Below are 16,461 nucleotides of genomic sequence, written 5' to 3'. Positions count from 1 at the left end.
GGTGGGGTAAGAAGAAGGGGGGGTCAGGTCTCCTGGAGCCTGAGAAAAGGTAGAATAGGTTACAGGTAGGGGAGGGTGGAAGAATGAGGCTTAGGGAGCCAAGGAGAAGCTCTGGCAGAAGCTTTAGGAACCTACACCAATTGTGGTTCCATTAACGAATAGGCACAGCTCTGATCATTTGTTGTTTTCAGTACTGACTCCATCCTGGAGTGCCTTCACAAAAGTCTAGATTGCTTTAATAGGACAGATGACAAATTGTTTCCCACCTGTGGATTTTCCTTCATGCCAGCCTTGCTTGGTTTTGCCTGGCTTTATTCTGTGACCAGAAAAGAAGATGGAATTCTGAAAAGTTGCTTTAGCCAGATCCTGTGAACAAAGGGAGCCTTGTTTGGGGTTATGCACACCAGCTTTTGGAGGAGTCTAATTCATCAGCTGGCATCTCTGCTTTTCAAGTCCTTGCTCTGGTTAGCACTGTGTTTCTCTGTCCGTGGAGGGGCAAGCCTTCTGGAGGAGCAGGCCCACTGCTTGTTCACCCGGCTCTGGTTACAGGGGGCAGAGGCAGGTCCTAGGGGCCCTAAATGGGCACCCACAGTGAGTCCAAGAGAGGGAGGCGGCCTTTGTTGCTGTGTTTGCCTGGCCCATGGTTACATGGATGCCATTATAATTTCCAAGATTTCCCTGGATTGGTCAGGTACGCAGTCCACCAGACTGGTGCTGACACAAAAGTCGGAAACTGGGAATGTCAGTCACCCTCCTGTTAGTCCCCTCCCCGCCTGCAACTGAGATTTCCTGAAAAGCTACCAGCATTGACTGGTTTGAGTCCTGGCTGAGTGCGGGCGAAGCCTAGAGCACATAAACCAGTTCTGAAACTTGTTCTCCATTGGTGGATTGATTCCCCCCCACCCCCAGGACAACAGTAACTTTGAGCCCCTTCAGGTGCTATTAGAAAAAGCTCCTGTTGTGGTATGTTAAGTGACCTTCTATCCAGTGGGAAGACCTGTGGGGAATTTCTTGGGCCCTGGGGCATTCCAGCTCCCCACGTGGGGAAGGTGTGAGGCCTGCGTGCTGCCCGCTAAGGCCCGGGGACTAATGGTGTCAGGCGGCCAGCATGAGCGTGTGGCTTCCGCCTTCTTCATTTTTGTCTCCTTCCTTTTCCCTTGACAGAGCAATTTTGTTTTGATGCTGTGCCAGAAATCTTCTGACAATGAGTTACTGGAACTTGGAGAAAAGGAACTGTGTGCAGTACCGCAGGCATTTTCTGGTGGACAACAGTCTGTTTCACGGTGAGTTGCCTTTTCTACTCCTGTAGGCGGATCTTTTGTTTCTGAGAGCACTTTTATTCCAGCACTCTGGATGCAAATGTGGTATGATTGTTGGGTTGAACCAAGAGCCTGAGTTAACTTGTTGCTGAAAAATTACCCAAGAATCCCCACTGGACTCATTCCGCAGAGTTGCAAGCTGTGTGCCACCCCTCAGCAGCCATAACAGCATCGTTACTTTCTACCTCTCAGGTTAGTTTATGTCAGTGCCTTTCCTCTTCTACTACACTGTCAACTCCAGTAATATCCCTTTCCGATGTTTGAAATTGGGGGAGCTAGACCCATTAGGTAGTTCTCGGTTAATATCGGTGGATCATCAATCAGGGCTTATAACCAGCATGGTGTGTGCCTTCTATCAGGCTCCATATAAAAACAGAGCAGGTGAGGGCACTTAACCATAACGATCAGGTTGGATGACTGCAGCCGTAAATCAGAGAATAATCAACATTAGTCATTTTCATGGCAAACTAAGATGAATTGCCTTTACCCTGCTGGCATATTTGTTTTGTGTTATACAGCCAGGGATAAGCTCTGTCAATCCTGATATCAGGGTGCCCTTGAGTGAAATTTACTTAAGAGTCAGAGATTCATGTGTTGGCAGAATTTTTGGAGTAATCTCCATTAAGAGCTGGTGGAATTGTAGAGGGAAGAGAGATTTCATGAGAAGTGGAGTGCTACTGAACAGAATCCGTGATCTAAGCTACCTTCAACTTTCTAAGTTTGGTTTTTCTTCCCCAATTTAGTGCAGACTTACTGTTTTTTTATTGCTTTAGATTAAGTTTAAGATAACAAACTTAACCCTACTTACTTTGTTAAAGCACATCTTACAATGTTTTTTCACGTTCATTATGCCACCTCACTATCGGACTTTACTCCGTAGAGGATGCCTTCATTTACAGGTCAAGAAAGGGAAGCAGAGATGAAATGACCAGCCCAAGTTGGCATAGTCAGCTATTAGCAAGGTCAGATCTAAAATTCTAGCCTCTACCCTTCCAGGCTGGCTCTCTTGGCATTGCAGCGGCGACAGCCTCTTAGCAAAGGAGACTAAGATATGGTGACTTAACACGCTGGCACTGAGTTCTGCTTTGTTTTCCTGTGAACCTCATCTAAGGACCCTGTTCGTTGCTTCATCTCTCACACAGTGTTTGCTGTGTGGTGCTTTCTGTTACAAATTTACTTGTATTAAAAAAAAAAAAAAGAATAAATATGATAAACACAGGAGTTAGAAAAATTAGCTTTATTTTTTCCAAGTTTTGTGCCAATTTTGAAAAAGTTCAGATTTTATTTATTCATTACTTTAGAATACCTTTGTCCAGAGATCTCAAAGGCTATAACAACTTAAAAACAATTTCCTATGTATTGTTAAAACTGTGTTACCACTTAGTCAATTACTGTATTGCTGAGGGCTTGAGGAACATGATCCTATTGAATCCTTTCAACACCTTTGCGATAGTTATTATTCATCCCATCTTATGGATGGGGAAACAGAGGTTTGGGGAAGTTGTTGAAGTGGTGATCTAAAATCAAACTCGTGTCTGCTCAACTCCAAAACCCCACTATTTTTTTTCCAGGCTGCACCTCCATTTTAATAGAAAAATTAACACTCTGAGAGGTTTAAGTTCTATTCAACAGTATTCTCTCTGCTATTAACCAGCCATGTCTGATCTTGACTACGTTATATAATCCTTCAGGATCTCAGTTTTCTCGTCTGTGAAATGAGTGTACTGGTCTCGATGATTTTTTAGGTTCTTCCTAGTTCTAGTCTCTGAGATTCCACTGAAGTATTTCTGAGAATTCCAGTTGCTGTATGTATTTTGTGAGCTATCTTGCCTCTGAACATGAGATTCACAAGAGGGCAGTAGAATACTTAAAATATGACTTGGTTACTTACGTTGAAGAATTACTCATTTGAGAAGATTTAGAGATATCAAATCTTCCCAAGATTAAAAGGACTAAAGCCAGTGAGAATTATGATTCTGGTCATTTATAATAAAGCAGTAGCTTTAAGTATTTCTGATAGTTAAAATATCATTTTGGATCTCTATGCCAAAGGATATGTAATTCAGGAAAGAACGATGCCTCTGCTCTTCCACTGTATTTACTTCTGCAGAAAAGTAATGTCTGTGAAGACAGGAATTTATTTAACTTTATGGAGGATTGTGAGGAGTCTTGGTATATTTTAAGCCAAGGGGGCACTAGTGATAACATCTTTGTAGATGATTTCTGAACATTTATGAGAAAAGACAGGACATGTTGAGTTAGAAAGGTCAGATTTCTTTTAGAGGGGATTCTCCTGGTCTGCTGGTAACTCTCCTTACATAACCAAATCAAGCCAAACAAAAAGAAACAAAACACCTCCATTATAAACAGAAAAGAACCATTTCCTCTGCAAGATAATAGACTTTTAGAATATGCAGACTCAGATGTGCAAATTGTGCTAGCCAGACTTAAGCAGTATTCCCAGGAGAAAGGAACCACCTTAAAAAGAGGACTAGGTGGGCAGTAGGGGGTCAATAAAAGTAAAAATAAAAATGTAATATTTGTATACTGTTTCACAGTTCATAAAGCACATTCATAGCCTCCCTTTCTGAGTATAGAGGAGGTAGGTTCTCATTGGAAACAATGTAGAAAATTACCCACAATCTCCCAACCCAAATTGGAGTAACAGAAATAACACTAATTGTATGTTTCTACCCGGTCTTTTATCTCCTCTCATCTTCGCAACAGTCCTGATGTAGGAATGGAATACCTGGAAAAGGTAGGAAACGGTGGGTACTAGGCAACAGAAATGAGCTGATTGAATTGACAATTCTGTGTCAGTCAGGAGAGGACCCCTGGTAGGCATTATGATGAGCTGTTTTTGTTCCCACTTGTCCTGGCCTTTGCCCAGATTTTTAGGGAATCTTGAATCCAAAGGGATTTTGAGCCTATCAAAGAAGCCAATTGCTAGAGGTTTCCTCTAGTTGGCTTTTGTTTTAACATGTTTGATATAGAGAAAAAACTTGGGCAAAGAATAATTTGTGTAGTATGAACCTTGCTTTAATGGCTTATATTTTCATGAATTATTTTTATTTGAAAATTACCTGTACCCTCAGCTCTTTCTCTTGGCTGTCGTGAATTGCAGCATTTTTTTCTGACCTGGGACACACATTCTTAAACCTGTTATCAGTGTATTTACAATTTATATATATCCAATTTCTAATGCACACAAGCTTTTTTCAAACATTTGAGTTCCTACTTGGAGGTGACTTAATTTTTGTTTTCATGCATTGCTAGTTATAATTGTGATGTTGAAAAAATTGTGATGTTGCTTTCCTGTAAGTTATATGGTATCACCCCTACTTACTATATTGAAATTTATTTCTGTTGCTCTCATGTTGTTATATGAATGTTTCTGAATGACCAAGACAAATCTAGACTAGAAACGTTTTGAATTGAATTACGAGTGTCTCTTACTATCTAGGGATAAAATTAAGGATAGTTCTGGTATTAAATATTTATGTAGTATGTTTTTTAAAAAGTGCTTTATATGTACTTTGACTTTGCCTCACAAAAAACTTCTAATCAAACTAATTAGTTATTAAATAATTAGTTTTTAGCCAGCCACCCCTTCCTGGCCAGAGGCCTAATTGGTGATGTAGGACAGAAACTGGACTGCCAGTTTGTAAAGCAAAGTAGGTTTGAATTGGATCCCAGAGACTAGTTTTAGCTCCGTTTTTATGACTCACTTGTGTAGCCTTTGTCACCTAGGTGACCCTCAGTTTCCCTCTTTCTAAAATGAGGGTTTTTCCAGATTCCAAAGTTCCCTTCTAGCAGCAACATTGTGGTCTCTGTGTAGTCAAACAGGATGTGTGGTGAACGGGAGTGTCCTACAGGCCAGAACATGGGAAGAGAGGGCTGACAAGATGGCAATGAAGAGGAGGAAGATTCTTGTTTGATTGTAAACTTTGTAGTTACCTTTGCACTGGCAAAAAGCTGCATTTCCCTGTGTGTGTGTGTGTGTGTGTGTGTGTGTGTGTGTGTGTGTGTGTGTGTGTGTGTGTGTGTGTGTGTGTAGGGTTGTTCTTGAGTCCCTCGTGTGTGTGTGTGTGTGTGTGTAGGTTGTTCTTGAGTCCCTCGTGTGTGTGTGTGTGTGTGTGTGTGTGTGTGTGTGTAGGGTTGTTCTTGAGTCCCTCCCAAACATGGAGGGACCAGTAGCTAGGACTGACAAGCTTTCAGGACAAATGTCATTATACTCAAAGAAGAGTGGAGAAGTTCTCACTGGAATTCCATCCTCGTTGTAAAAAAAGAAGAATGCCAGATCCGGCCTGGTAAATGTGAAAGGAGAATGAAATTATGCAGGCATGAATTTCGGTTCTCATTCATTTAGGCCAGTTTATTAGCAAGGTATGACTTTGGCAGCCTGTCTGCTTTAGCGGTTTGGGGCATTACTGGATTTTTTTATCAGAGTGTCATTTCTTAACTGAGTCAAACCCTAGCTTTTCCAGCCAATGACTGTATATACATCCTCTTCTAGGTCCAGAAAAACACCAGCACACAGAGAATTCCTGCTAATGCAATGATAGTCAAGATATTGTGAACATCATTAAGATCAAAAGTATTATCTCTTAGAGGAACACTGAATGGAAAAAATTTCAAAGACAGTTGAGAGAAAGTATAAAAAAAAAAAAAAAGATAGGCCTTAAATGGAGAGAATGTACTTGAGTCATTTAAATGATGTAATAGAACTAATTCTGGAAGCAGCCTTGCCCAGAAGATTCCTCTTTAGCCCCACACTCAAGTCTCCCCCTCCCCCTTCCATGGCCACCAGGCAGAAAGCACGGAGGGCAGGTATACTTTCAGGTCTGTGATGTTCAGGGGCATCTCGTGAACATGCCAGAGGCAGTGAAGGCTCAGCAAAGGGAGCAAGGCCTGTCCCAGGTGTGGCATCTTGCAGGGGCCACCCTCCCTCTGGGCTGCTTTGTATGAGTTGTTCCTTTGGGACTAAGTTTCCATGTCAGCAAAATGCTTCAATTTAGGACAAATGACATCTAAACTTCTTCCTAAGTGGTAAAATTTCGAGAAATGCTTGTTTCTCCACTTCCCCACCTCAGGCCACTTGTAAACAGAGGCCAGCTGGGGAATTTGCAGTGAATTAACTGACCAAATTGATTTATGTACTTCTTCCCTTGCCTGAGACAAATTAGAGCCAGCCATTCAGGCCTTGCAAAAGTAGATACTTCTATCTAGTTAGAACACAAACCTTAACGTGAGCTAGTATGAAACAATCTTATTCTATAACTTTTTGGTAACGTGTGTTCTTCCTTCATCCCTAGGAGACAGAGAAAATTGTCAAGGAAAGTCTCAGTGAAATGCTATTTATATCAAAATCCAAAGTTCATTTCCTTTTTTTTTTTCTTTTTTTGGTCTTTCTCCATGATGACCAAACTGGTTTATTGAACATTCTCAACTTAGTGTAGCATATAAACAAAATTGTTTTATTTTTCACCAGTTACTACTTTTAAAAATACTCTTTGCAACATCTTGGGCAGATTCTATTACTTTCTGGCTACTTTTGGTTACTGAGGGTCAAATCCAGTTTAAAAGGTTAATCTCAAACTCATCTAAATCCCATCTCCTCCCTTACCTGCAGCGTGGGCCTGACCTGTCTGTCAGGGGTGAGGGGGGGCGTTCATTTGGCTCTGCTATAGTTCTTCTCCTTGAAGAGGAATTCAAGGCCTAGGTCCTCAGATTTTGGTACAAGGAAGAGAGATGGGGGAAAGCAAAGGTCTTTGAGCTTCACCCCGGCCAGTTTGTATGTTAGTGGCAGTGAGATGATCAAGACTCTCTCTCCTGTTCTCTCTTCTGTGGATGTTCGGTTTCACCCTGACCCCTCTGTCACCAAGGACTCTGCAGAGAGGACCCACTGTCTCCCTTCAGCCCCACCCATTGTCCATTTCTTATTCTCTCTGGCTGAAGCCTGGCTGCCCTTGCCCTGAGGACTCTTGGGCAGCTGCCTGGTCCCTGCCTTTTCTCTTATCTCCATGTTTCTGCACGTGGAGTTCTGCAGGCTGCCGCAGGCTGTGGAGGATGGGCTGGTTATGAAGCTGTTCCTGTCTTCCTCCCAGACCTACTCACGCTGTTATGGGGGCTACTCCCACAAGCCTTAGGAAGCCTCTGAATTATTCTTTTGTAGCCCTTCCCCTGCTTGTCTCTGGGAATGAGGGGTGCTCCGATTTTAATCCTCAGAGTACTGTTTGTGCCACTCCAGGTGCCTAGGCTGTGCACATAACGGGCTCAGGTCATGCGATTTTGAATGGATGGAATCCCACCCTCTTCACCCCTGACAGTTCTCCTTGGACCTCTCTAGAGCCACTCCAGGCTGGTCCTTGTCCGTGAACATTTTGGATTAGAGAGACTTCCTTTCCCCAAAGGTACTAGTGTTCTTTATTGTGCTTGCTTCTTGCAAGGTTGTGTAGCTGGATCGATCAGAGCCAAACAACGATCTAGATTTATAAAAATCCATGGTGAGATGTCTTGGCCTCTTTTCCCCATCGGGAATCTAATTTGATGGGATTTTGCTGACAAAAGAGAACCCACAGTGTTCTCTTTTGTCATGCTTTCCGTGTTGAGGTCATTTACATTCTGTAACGATGGAGGGCATAAAAAGATCCCGGTGGAATGCGTAGCAAAATGACAAATTGAAGATCTGGGTACCTGGGAAGCCCAGATGGATGAGAAGTTAACAGTGGTCAGTCTCTGAAGCTTTAGCTTTAGTCGTTGTTTGAAACAAGCCTGTTGTGTTAAGTGATAACCTTGGCTGGCCTTTCCCGATAGACTCTCAAATTCTCTCAAACCTGTGGCCATTGGGAGTCCAGTCAAGCAGAAGGGCCCTTGATTATTTTATTCCTTATGCTTGGGAATACCAATTTTCTGGTTACTAAGTTAGAAGAAATATATCTAATAAAGAGTCAACTTTTCCTTCAGATTTGCAGACTTCTCACGTTTTAAGTGGTTACATAAGAGCGTTATGTCCCCTTAGACCTGTGTTACAAATTTAAGCCTTTGTTCTTTAATCTGCATTTCCATAATTATAATTAATTTTCCTCTGCTCTCTCATTTTCCCAGTTGTCTTTTCTACTCTGTGCCTAACGTATGCACAGAGATTCATGCGAGGATGAAATGTCTTTCCATGGGTAGATTCAGGGTTCTTCCACAGCAGCATAATTATTTAATTTAGTTATACAAAAGATCCAGATTTTTTTCTTGGACCACAGTAATAATTATTAGTGATTGTATTTGTAATCACAAAACCCTCTTGTCTCCCATCTATCAAAACAAAGATTAAAAATTCCAGTTTGGTCCTTTACACTGTGTACATGAAAAGTCATCCCAGTGGACCTGTGATAGTTTATATATTTTTAGGGCTCATTCCTTTCAGCAGGTATGTTTGGGCTTGTTACAGATGCAAACTGTTGGTTTCAAAGGGATAGTCAGATTTTTAAAAAATTTAAAGCCCATAGCCTAGTGTGTTTTTCACCTATTCCAGCAGCTTCAACTCCCATCTGTGTGCCGATAGCTCCCAACAGTGTATTCCTGGCTTAGCACCATACCCAGATGTCCATCCTCCTACCTGACAGCTCCACTGATGCCTGCAGGTCCTCAGACTCAGCATGTCTGGAGCAGAATTCCCTCTTCCGCACCAGTACCCGGCTGCCTTGCCAGCCTTATCTCTTGCTTCCCCTCCCTCTTTGCACCACAGCTACACTGACCTTCCCGTTCCTTGCCCACAAAACTTACCCCTTTTTTGCTTAGCTGGCTGCTACCCCATCCTTCAGACACCAGAATAAGGGTCCCCTCTGCAGAGAAGCTTATACTGACTTCCCAGACTGGGTCAGTTCCCTTTTTATACTCTCCTATCACCCTGCATTGCTGCCTCATTGTATTATCACTGTTGTAATAAAACAATTAATTTTGTGATAACCAGTTTAATTTTTGTCCTCCTTGTACTTCTAAGTTCCAGGGGAGTAGAGACTGTTCTCACTCGTATCTCCAGTACATAGTAGAGTGCATTGCATATACTCATCTTAATTACAGTGGAGATAAGAACCACCTACTGTTTCATTATTTTTGCACTCTCAAGTTTGGCCTTTAATCTTTTTTTTTTAATTAATTGTTATTGGAGTGTAGTTGATTTACAATGTTGTGTTAGTTTCTGCTGTACAGCAAAGTGAATCAGTTATACATATATCCATTCTTTTTCAGATTCTTTTCCTATATAGGTCATTACACAATATTGAGTAGAGTTCCCTGTGTTATACAGTAGGTCCTTGTTGATTTTCTATTTAATATATAGTAGTGTGTATATGTCAATCCCAATCTCCCAATTTATCCCTCCCCCTAACCTTGGTAACCATAAGTTTGTTTTCTACATCTGTGACTCTATTTCTGTTTTGTAAGTAGTTTCATTTGTACCAAGTTTTTAGATTCCACATATAAACTATATCATGATATTTGTCTTTCTCTGTCTGAATTCCTTCACTTAGTATGATAATCTCTAGGTCCATCCATTGCTGCAAATGACATTATTTCATTCTTTTTTATGGCTGAGTAATATTCCATTCTCTCTATATACCACATCTTCTTTATCCATTCCTCTATTGATAGACATTTAGGTTGCTTCCATGCCCTGGCTATTGTAAATAGCGCTGCAATGAATATTGGGGTGCATGTATCTTTTCAAATTATGCTTTTCTCTGGATATTTGCCCAGGAGTGGGGTTGCTGGATCATATGGTAGCTCTATTTTTAGTTTTTTAAGGGACCTCCATACTGTTCTCCATAGTGGCTGTACCGATTTACATTCCCACCAACAGTGCAAGAGGTTTCCCTTTTCTCCACACCCTCTCCAGCGTTTATTGTTTGTAGGTTTTTTGACTTTGGCCATTCTGACTGGTGTGAGGTGACACCTCATTGTATTGCATTTCTCTGATAATCAGTGATGTTGAGCATCTTTTCCTGTGCCTCTTGGCCTTTCATCTTTGTGCTGTGGAATACATCAGTTCCTTGGCTGCAGACCCTCTTCTTCCCTTCACTCATGCTTTTGCCTTGGAGAACAGAAGAATGCACCTAAACCATTCCTTCCTGAGATTGAGAAGGGAAAGCCCACTTTGCTGAGAATCCTAGTGTGCTTTAGAAAAGATGATTACAAATGTATAATGCCTCAAAGTGGAAAAGGACAAACCCATTTCTTTAAAAGAATTTCTTAGACTTTTTGAATTCATTTAATAATACTTTCCAGAATTTCCATGTTGGTTATATATGGGTTTATTTTATTCAACTCTGAAAATGGAGGTTTTGCCTGTTAAAATAACCCTCTTAATAAAAGATGTTTAGTTGCAGTATTTTGCATACTATTAAAATTCTCTGCTGCTTGAGTCTGAAAATCTTCAGACACAGAAGTGAGTTGTCATCTGTAGGGTAATTCTTACCCCAGAGAGCAGAATAGACCTGCACCAAAACAAAAGCACCAGCTTTCTCAGTAAGAGAGGTGGAAAGGAGGCCTGGGGGTGCATGAAGAGAATAATCAAACAGCTTCTTTAAAAGTTAAGAAGATGCACTTTTATTTCAGATTTACAAACAAGAAAAATGGTGAGCATCTAGGCCTTTCATCTAAGAATCTCAAGCAACAGCAGAGTACATTTCTGACTTCTAGGTAGCAAAGTTACCCCAAGAATAATACCTACTTGGGTAGAATAAATGTAGAATCTGTGAAAACATTTTTTGTCCAATTTTGTCTTGTCAGTATTCCTTTCTTGGTCAGCATATGTGACTGACATATAACAGTGATCTCAGAACTTCTTGTATTTAAATGTAGAAGGTGGTGACTTATTCCCAATTTAAAGGGAGAACAGTGCACACATTTATTGTTTAGTGTCCTATTTTATTCCTTGGCAACTTGAAATTGAATATCAATACATTTCCACAAATGACCATTTTTTGAAATTGTATCAGTGTCAGAATTTTAATACCTTTCAGCAGAGGCTTATCTCTAGAGGCTTGTATTAATGAACTCTTTTAGCCAATGGTTCCCAGCCTTGGTTGCATGTTGGAATCACCTGGGAGTATTAAAAAAAACTGTTGTGCGTGTCCCAGCCCAGAGGGTCTGATTAATTGGTCTGGGTTATGGTTAGGGCCTGGGGGAATTTTTAGAACTCTGCAGGTAATTCCAGTTGGCAACCAATTAGATTCTGGTGTGTTGAATACTCCAGACTTAAGGTGGCAAATACATATTCTCTCAACGGAACTATAGAATTCATGAATTTGATAATGGTTATTTTTCTGTGATGATAGCCTATTTTATACTGAATCTTAAAGGTTTATGCTTGGCATTTTGTGGATGCTGGTTTTCTATAAAATTTTTTTTCACTTAATTTTTTTCTGATAGCAATACAAGTTCACCACTGAAAAGTTGGAGAGTATAGAAAAGACTAAAGAAATAATCTATAATCTCAGTATGTGTTTTAAGTCTGTACTTTCTTAAAGTGATTTAAAAACCAAAGACTGGGCTTCCCTGGTGGCGCAGTGGTTGAGAGTCCGCCTGCCGATGCAGGGGACACGGGTTCGTGCTCCCGTCCAGGAAGATCCCACATGCCGCGGAGTGGCTGGGCCCGTGAGCCATGGCCACTGAGCCTGCGCAGCCGGAGCCTGTGCTCCGCAACGGGAGAGGCCACAACAGTGAGAGGCCCGCGTACCACCCACACAAAAAAACAAACAAAAAACCAAAGACTAAGTAGTGATCCTTTTTTTTTTTTTTTTTTTTTTTTTAGTGATCCTTTTTTAAAAAATAATTAATTTATTTATTTAGGCTGCGTTGGGTCTTCATTGCGCGTGGGTTTTCTTTAGTTGCTGTGAGCGGGGGCTACTCTTCATTGCGGTGCGCGGGCTTCTCATTACAGTAACTTCTCTTGTTGAAGAGCTCGGGCTCTAGGCATGCCCGCTTCGGTAGTTGTGTCGCCCGGGCTCAGTAGTTGTGGTACACGGGTTTAGTTGCTCCGCGGCACATGGGATCTTCCCAGACCAGGGATCGGACCCGTGTCCCCCGCACTGGCAGGAGGATTCTTAACCACTGCTCCACCAGGGAAGTCCTAAGTAGTGATTCTTAACTCTAGTTATATATTAGAATCTACTGGGGTGCTTAAAAAATACTGGTGGTTGCGTTCTACCCAATCCTACTTAAATCATCTCTAGGCGGGTGGGAGTGCGTGGCCTGTGTGTTCATCCTTTTATTCCTTATATCTGTATCTTTCTGTTTAACTTCAGGTGATTTTGATGCACTGTGAGGGGTGAGAATTACTGGGCTAAAATTGTTGACTTACTAAAATATTGATCTAATCAGTAAGCTAAATCGAATTAATTTACTGATTTAGAACAGTATGTAATTATTTGCTAGTTTGAGCAAAAGTGATGTATGAAACTTGATTTTATGCAGAGGAGTGGGAGGGGCAAGTGATATGCTCACCTTCATATGGTCATTTTCTTCCAACAGATTTATTTCATATTCCTTTTAATATCATGCTTTCTTAGTGCCCTTTAAGTATGACTTGTCTTAACATTACAGCTGATATATTTGTTGCATGATACAAATATATACCTTTTAGCCTTAACTGACCTCACAGGGTTATCCATAGCCTCCTGATGGTAAACAGAAATACTTTGAGAAGATTCTTAACAACAGGAAGCAGAATGTATTAAGTGTTCTATTTTTTGTTTTTTTTTTTTTGAGGTATGCGGGCCTCTCACTGTTGTGGTCTCTCCTGTTGCGGAGCACAGGCTCCAGACGCGCAGGCTCAGCGGCCATGGCTCACGGGCATGTGGGATCTTCCCGGAGCGGGGCACAAACCCATGTTCCCTGCATCTGCAGGCGGACTCTCAACCACTGCACCACCAGGGAAGCCCAAGTGTTTTGTTTTGATTAATCCATAATGAGGACTATACAGTTCGCAACAGGATAAATTAAAGGAGGGATGCAGAAATAAATATGAAACACAGGAATTGGGAGAACAGTACCATCATATGGAGTACATCAGTTTAATCTTGAGTATTATTAGAATTGTGTTTGTCTGTCTACCCTGGAAAACTAAGGCAAACTTTGTCAGCCCCTGTAGACATATGTTCTGCCTTCATCACTTCACATGCGAGAAGACCGATTCTCAGTGTCCCTATGTTATTCCTAGAAGTTCAGAGTTGTGAAGGAAAAATCTTGTCTTCTCAGATCACTCTTGTTTTGCATGATAGTTCCTTCTTTGCACATTGGAGTCATATGGGGAACACAAAGAGGAATCTGGGGTCAATGTTAAGATAACTAAGTTTAGACCTTGTCAGGAGGAATCGGTGGATTCTGTATTCCAGTATTCTTGGGGCACCATCAGGAAATGTTCGGGCTGATGCTGAATCAAGGTTATCATTAGGACTGGCGATGCTGGTTGCTTTACTAACATTATCTCTTTTAAAAAAATTTTATTGAAGATTTAAAATGTCTTAATTTCTGCTGTACAGCAAAGTGACTCAGTTATAAATATATATATTCTTTTTCATATTCTTTTCCATTATGGTTTATCACAGGATATTGAATATAGTTCCCTGTGCTATACAATAGGACCTTGTTGTTTATCCATCCTATATATAATAGTTTGCATCCAGCGTTCTCTCTTTTAAGTCTTTCATCAGGACAGTTTTAGGGATGAAACTCAGAGAGGTAAACATTTTGCCAAAAACCACATTGTTAGGTTATGGTGTTCAAACCCAGGTTTGTCATACTCTAAAATCCAGAGTTTTTCCACTATTGTGACACAATGATGTATTACACGAAGTTTTTTCTTTTAAAGCAGTTCGGATTTAGGGATGGGTAGGATGGATTCGAATGTTTTAAAAGAACTTCAGACCTTTTAGAGGTCACTAGAGAACTCCACAGAAACACCATGGTGAGCTGCCCTCAGGCTGAGAAGGGAGCTTAGGGAACTGGGGTAGGGGCTGAGAGCTGGTATCTACTGGAGTGGTCCCTGGGAGCTTGTTAGAAATGCAGACTCACAGCCCCACCTGGGACCTGCTGAATTGGAATCTGCATTTTCCCCAGATCTCCAGGTGATTGAGTGTATAGTAAAGTGTGGACAGTGCTGCTCTGAGAGACCCACTGGGCTTGGGTGTGAGTCCTCATGAGTGAGGGATTAGTCCTTATTCTTCAAGGAACTGGTGGAAGAGGAATGGGGTTAGAGGGAAGAGAATAACTCCCACAAACCAACACATTTAGAGGATGGAAACTTTGTATATAGTTAAGGATGTAAGCAACACCCTGGTCTGCAGTGTGCATGGCATAGCAGAACTAGAAAGAACTTGAGAAGCCATCTGATTGGGGAATTCTGAACAGAACCTCTAGCTAGGCTTCAGGAAGCTGTGTAATCTCTGAAAATATCATTCCAAACACTCTGTGTATATATGCATATACATTTGTTCACCCCCCTCCTATGAACAAAGTCCTTAGCTTTCATCATATTTCAAAGCAATCTGTTACTTGCCCCTTTGGAACATTATAAACCTTTGACTAAAACCACTCTCCTCTTATAGATGAGAAAGCATATTCGTATTCAACCAGCTAGCTGCAGGGTTAATTCTAAAAGCCAACATTCTGCCTTTCCCACTCAGCTGGTCTTTGTGATCTGAGCTAAATATTATGAAATGGTAAGTGGATTTCTGTGGGATCGATCTCACAAATCTCTGCATTTTCTGATTATTGGAAATGGTTACATTTTTATAGCATTGGACTATTGTGACATAAAAGCAATGAAAGCATTTTAAAGCCTCTGTGTGTTGGCCAAGTGAGTGTGAAATATTCATTGCAGAGCTGCTGGAGGAGGGGGCATACTGAGCATCGCCCTGGTTTCTCCATCACTGAGGGCAGCAGGGCTCTGTGAGACAGGGCTCTCCTCACCTGGTGGCATCCAACTGACTTTTTTTGTCTTCATGGCTAATAAATGATTATTAACTCTCTGTGGGGAACCAGGTGCTGAACTTTACAAATAAAGTCATATAATCCATGTAGCATTTAGATCAAGTAATGATTTCACTATCTGGTAAAGTGTTGACTCCATGAATCCAAAGGACATTTAGAACATTTTTCATTTCTAGTAATAAAACATTGAAAGCCGCTGCTTTGTAAAACCACAGATGAATAGCCTTTAGTTGTGGAAGTTAACTCTTTAGTGGTCCCTCTTTGCATCTACCAAGAAATAGTAAGAGTGTCCATATCTTTGTGAATTATGTTAGTGTCAGGAGAATGGTTGTTTTTCAAGGACAAATACTCAGTTTCAGTTGTCTCAACTTGCAGCCTGTGATTGCAACCATCTTTCATAGATGTGTACTCCTATTTTAGCTCCTGAGAACCCATCTGGGAAATAATATTCTCATATGCCTCTTATTTTGATCTCTTTGAATCTCATAATTATATTTTTTGATCCTCTACCCTTGCCATTTCTCCTAAATTGTATAAAGCAGTGCAGATGTTTAATATCTGGCAAGTGTACATACCATGTTTTCTGATACTGGTAATATAAAAATTTTTCTTGGCTAGATAAGTTCTGCATAAATCATAGTACTAAATTATTTCTAAATTAGATTAATTTATATAAAGTGATAAAATGTTATTGGTTTCCTATTTTATCATCTTTAGTATTCATGAAGGAGCAATTCTTTCCTCTTTTCTCCAAAGTCTTTAACACAATTAGCCTTTGTAACCATTTTTGTGCTAGTTGACTGAATGAGGAGGACTGATGAAGCAGAAAATTAAAATACTTTCGATGCTGTAATTTTAATACTAATCATTAATCTACACTACAAAGTTGTTTTTCTCATTGATAAATTTATTGCTTTTAAAAATGTATTTCTATCTTTATAATGTTTTTTCTATCTACAGAGCTCAGTTAGATTTTTGAAATTCTTGCTATTTATATAACTTGTCAAGGAAGGAGAATTTTGGCAACTAAAATCAACTTGATCATTTGCAGAAGGCTTAATTATATATGCTCTTAGGCATTTCCCTGCCTGTGTATACAGACTTCTTTTAAGTTATGAACATAGGGCATCTGAGTATATTTTCACCTTTGAGTATG

The 16,461-nt window shown here is 40.7% G+C and overlaps 1 protein-coding gene across 4 annotated transcripts in view; it reads left to right on the top strand.

Moving 5' to 3' along the window:
• Positions 1-1,204: 1,204 nt before the first annotated feature.
• PLCH1 (phospholipase C eta 1) overlaps positions 1,205-16,461 on the top strand; it is a gene marked incomplete at its 5' end in the record, with an annotated part of 212,634 nt that continues 197,377 nt past the window's right edge. For all 4 annotated transcript variants that reach the window (XM_082655618.1, XM_082655617.1, XM_082655615.1 and 1 more), the window contains one exon: positions 1,205-1,283. In XM_082655618.1, coding sequence (XP_082511744.1) covers positions 1,205-1,283 — 79 coding nt within the window. The remainder of the gene's footprint in view (positions 1,284-16,461) is intronic.

Source organism: Grampus griseus, assembly GCF_964374135.1.
Source record: "Grampus griseus genome assembly, chromosome: 5".
In the NCBI taxonomy this organism is placed as follows: domain Eukaryota; kingdom Metazoa; phylum Chordata; class Mammalia; order Artiodactyla; family Delphinidae; genus Grampus; species Grampus griseus.
Note: the sequence above shows the minus strand (reverse complement) of the source record. Positions and strands in the feature narration are given on the sequence as shown.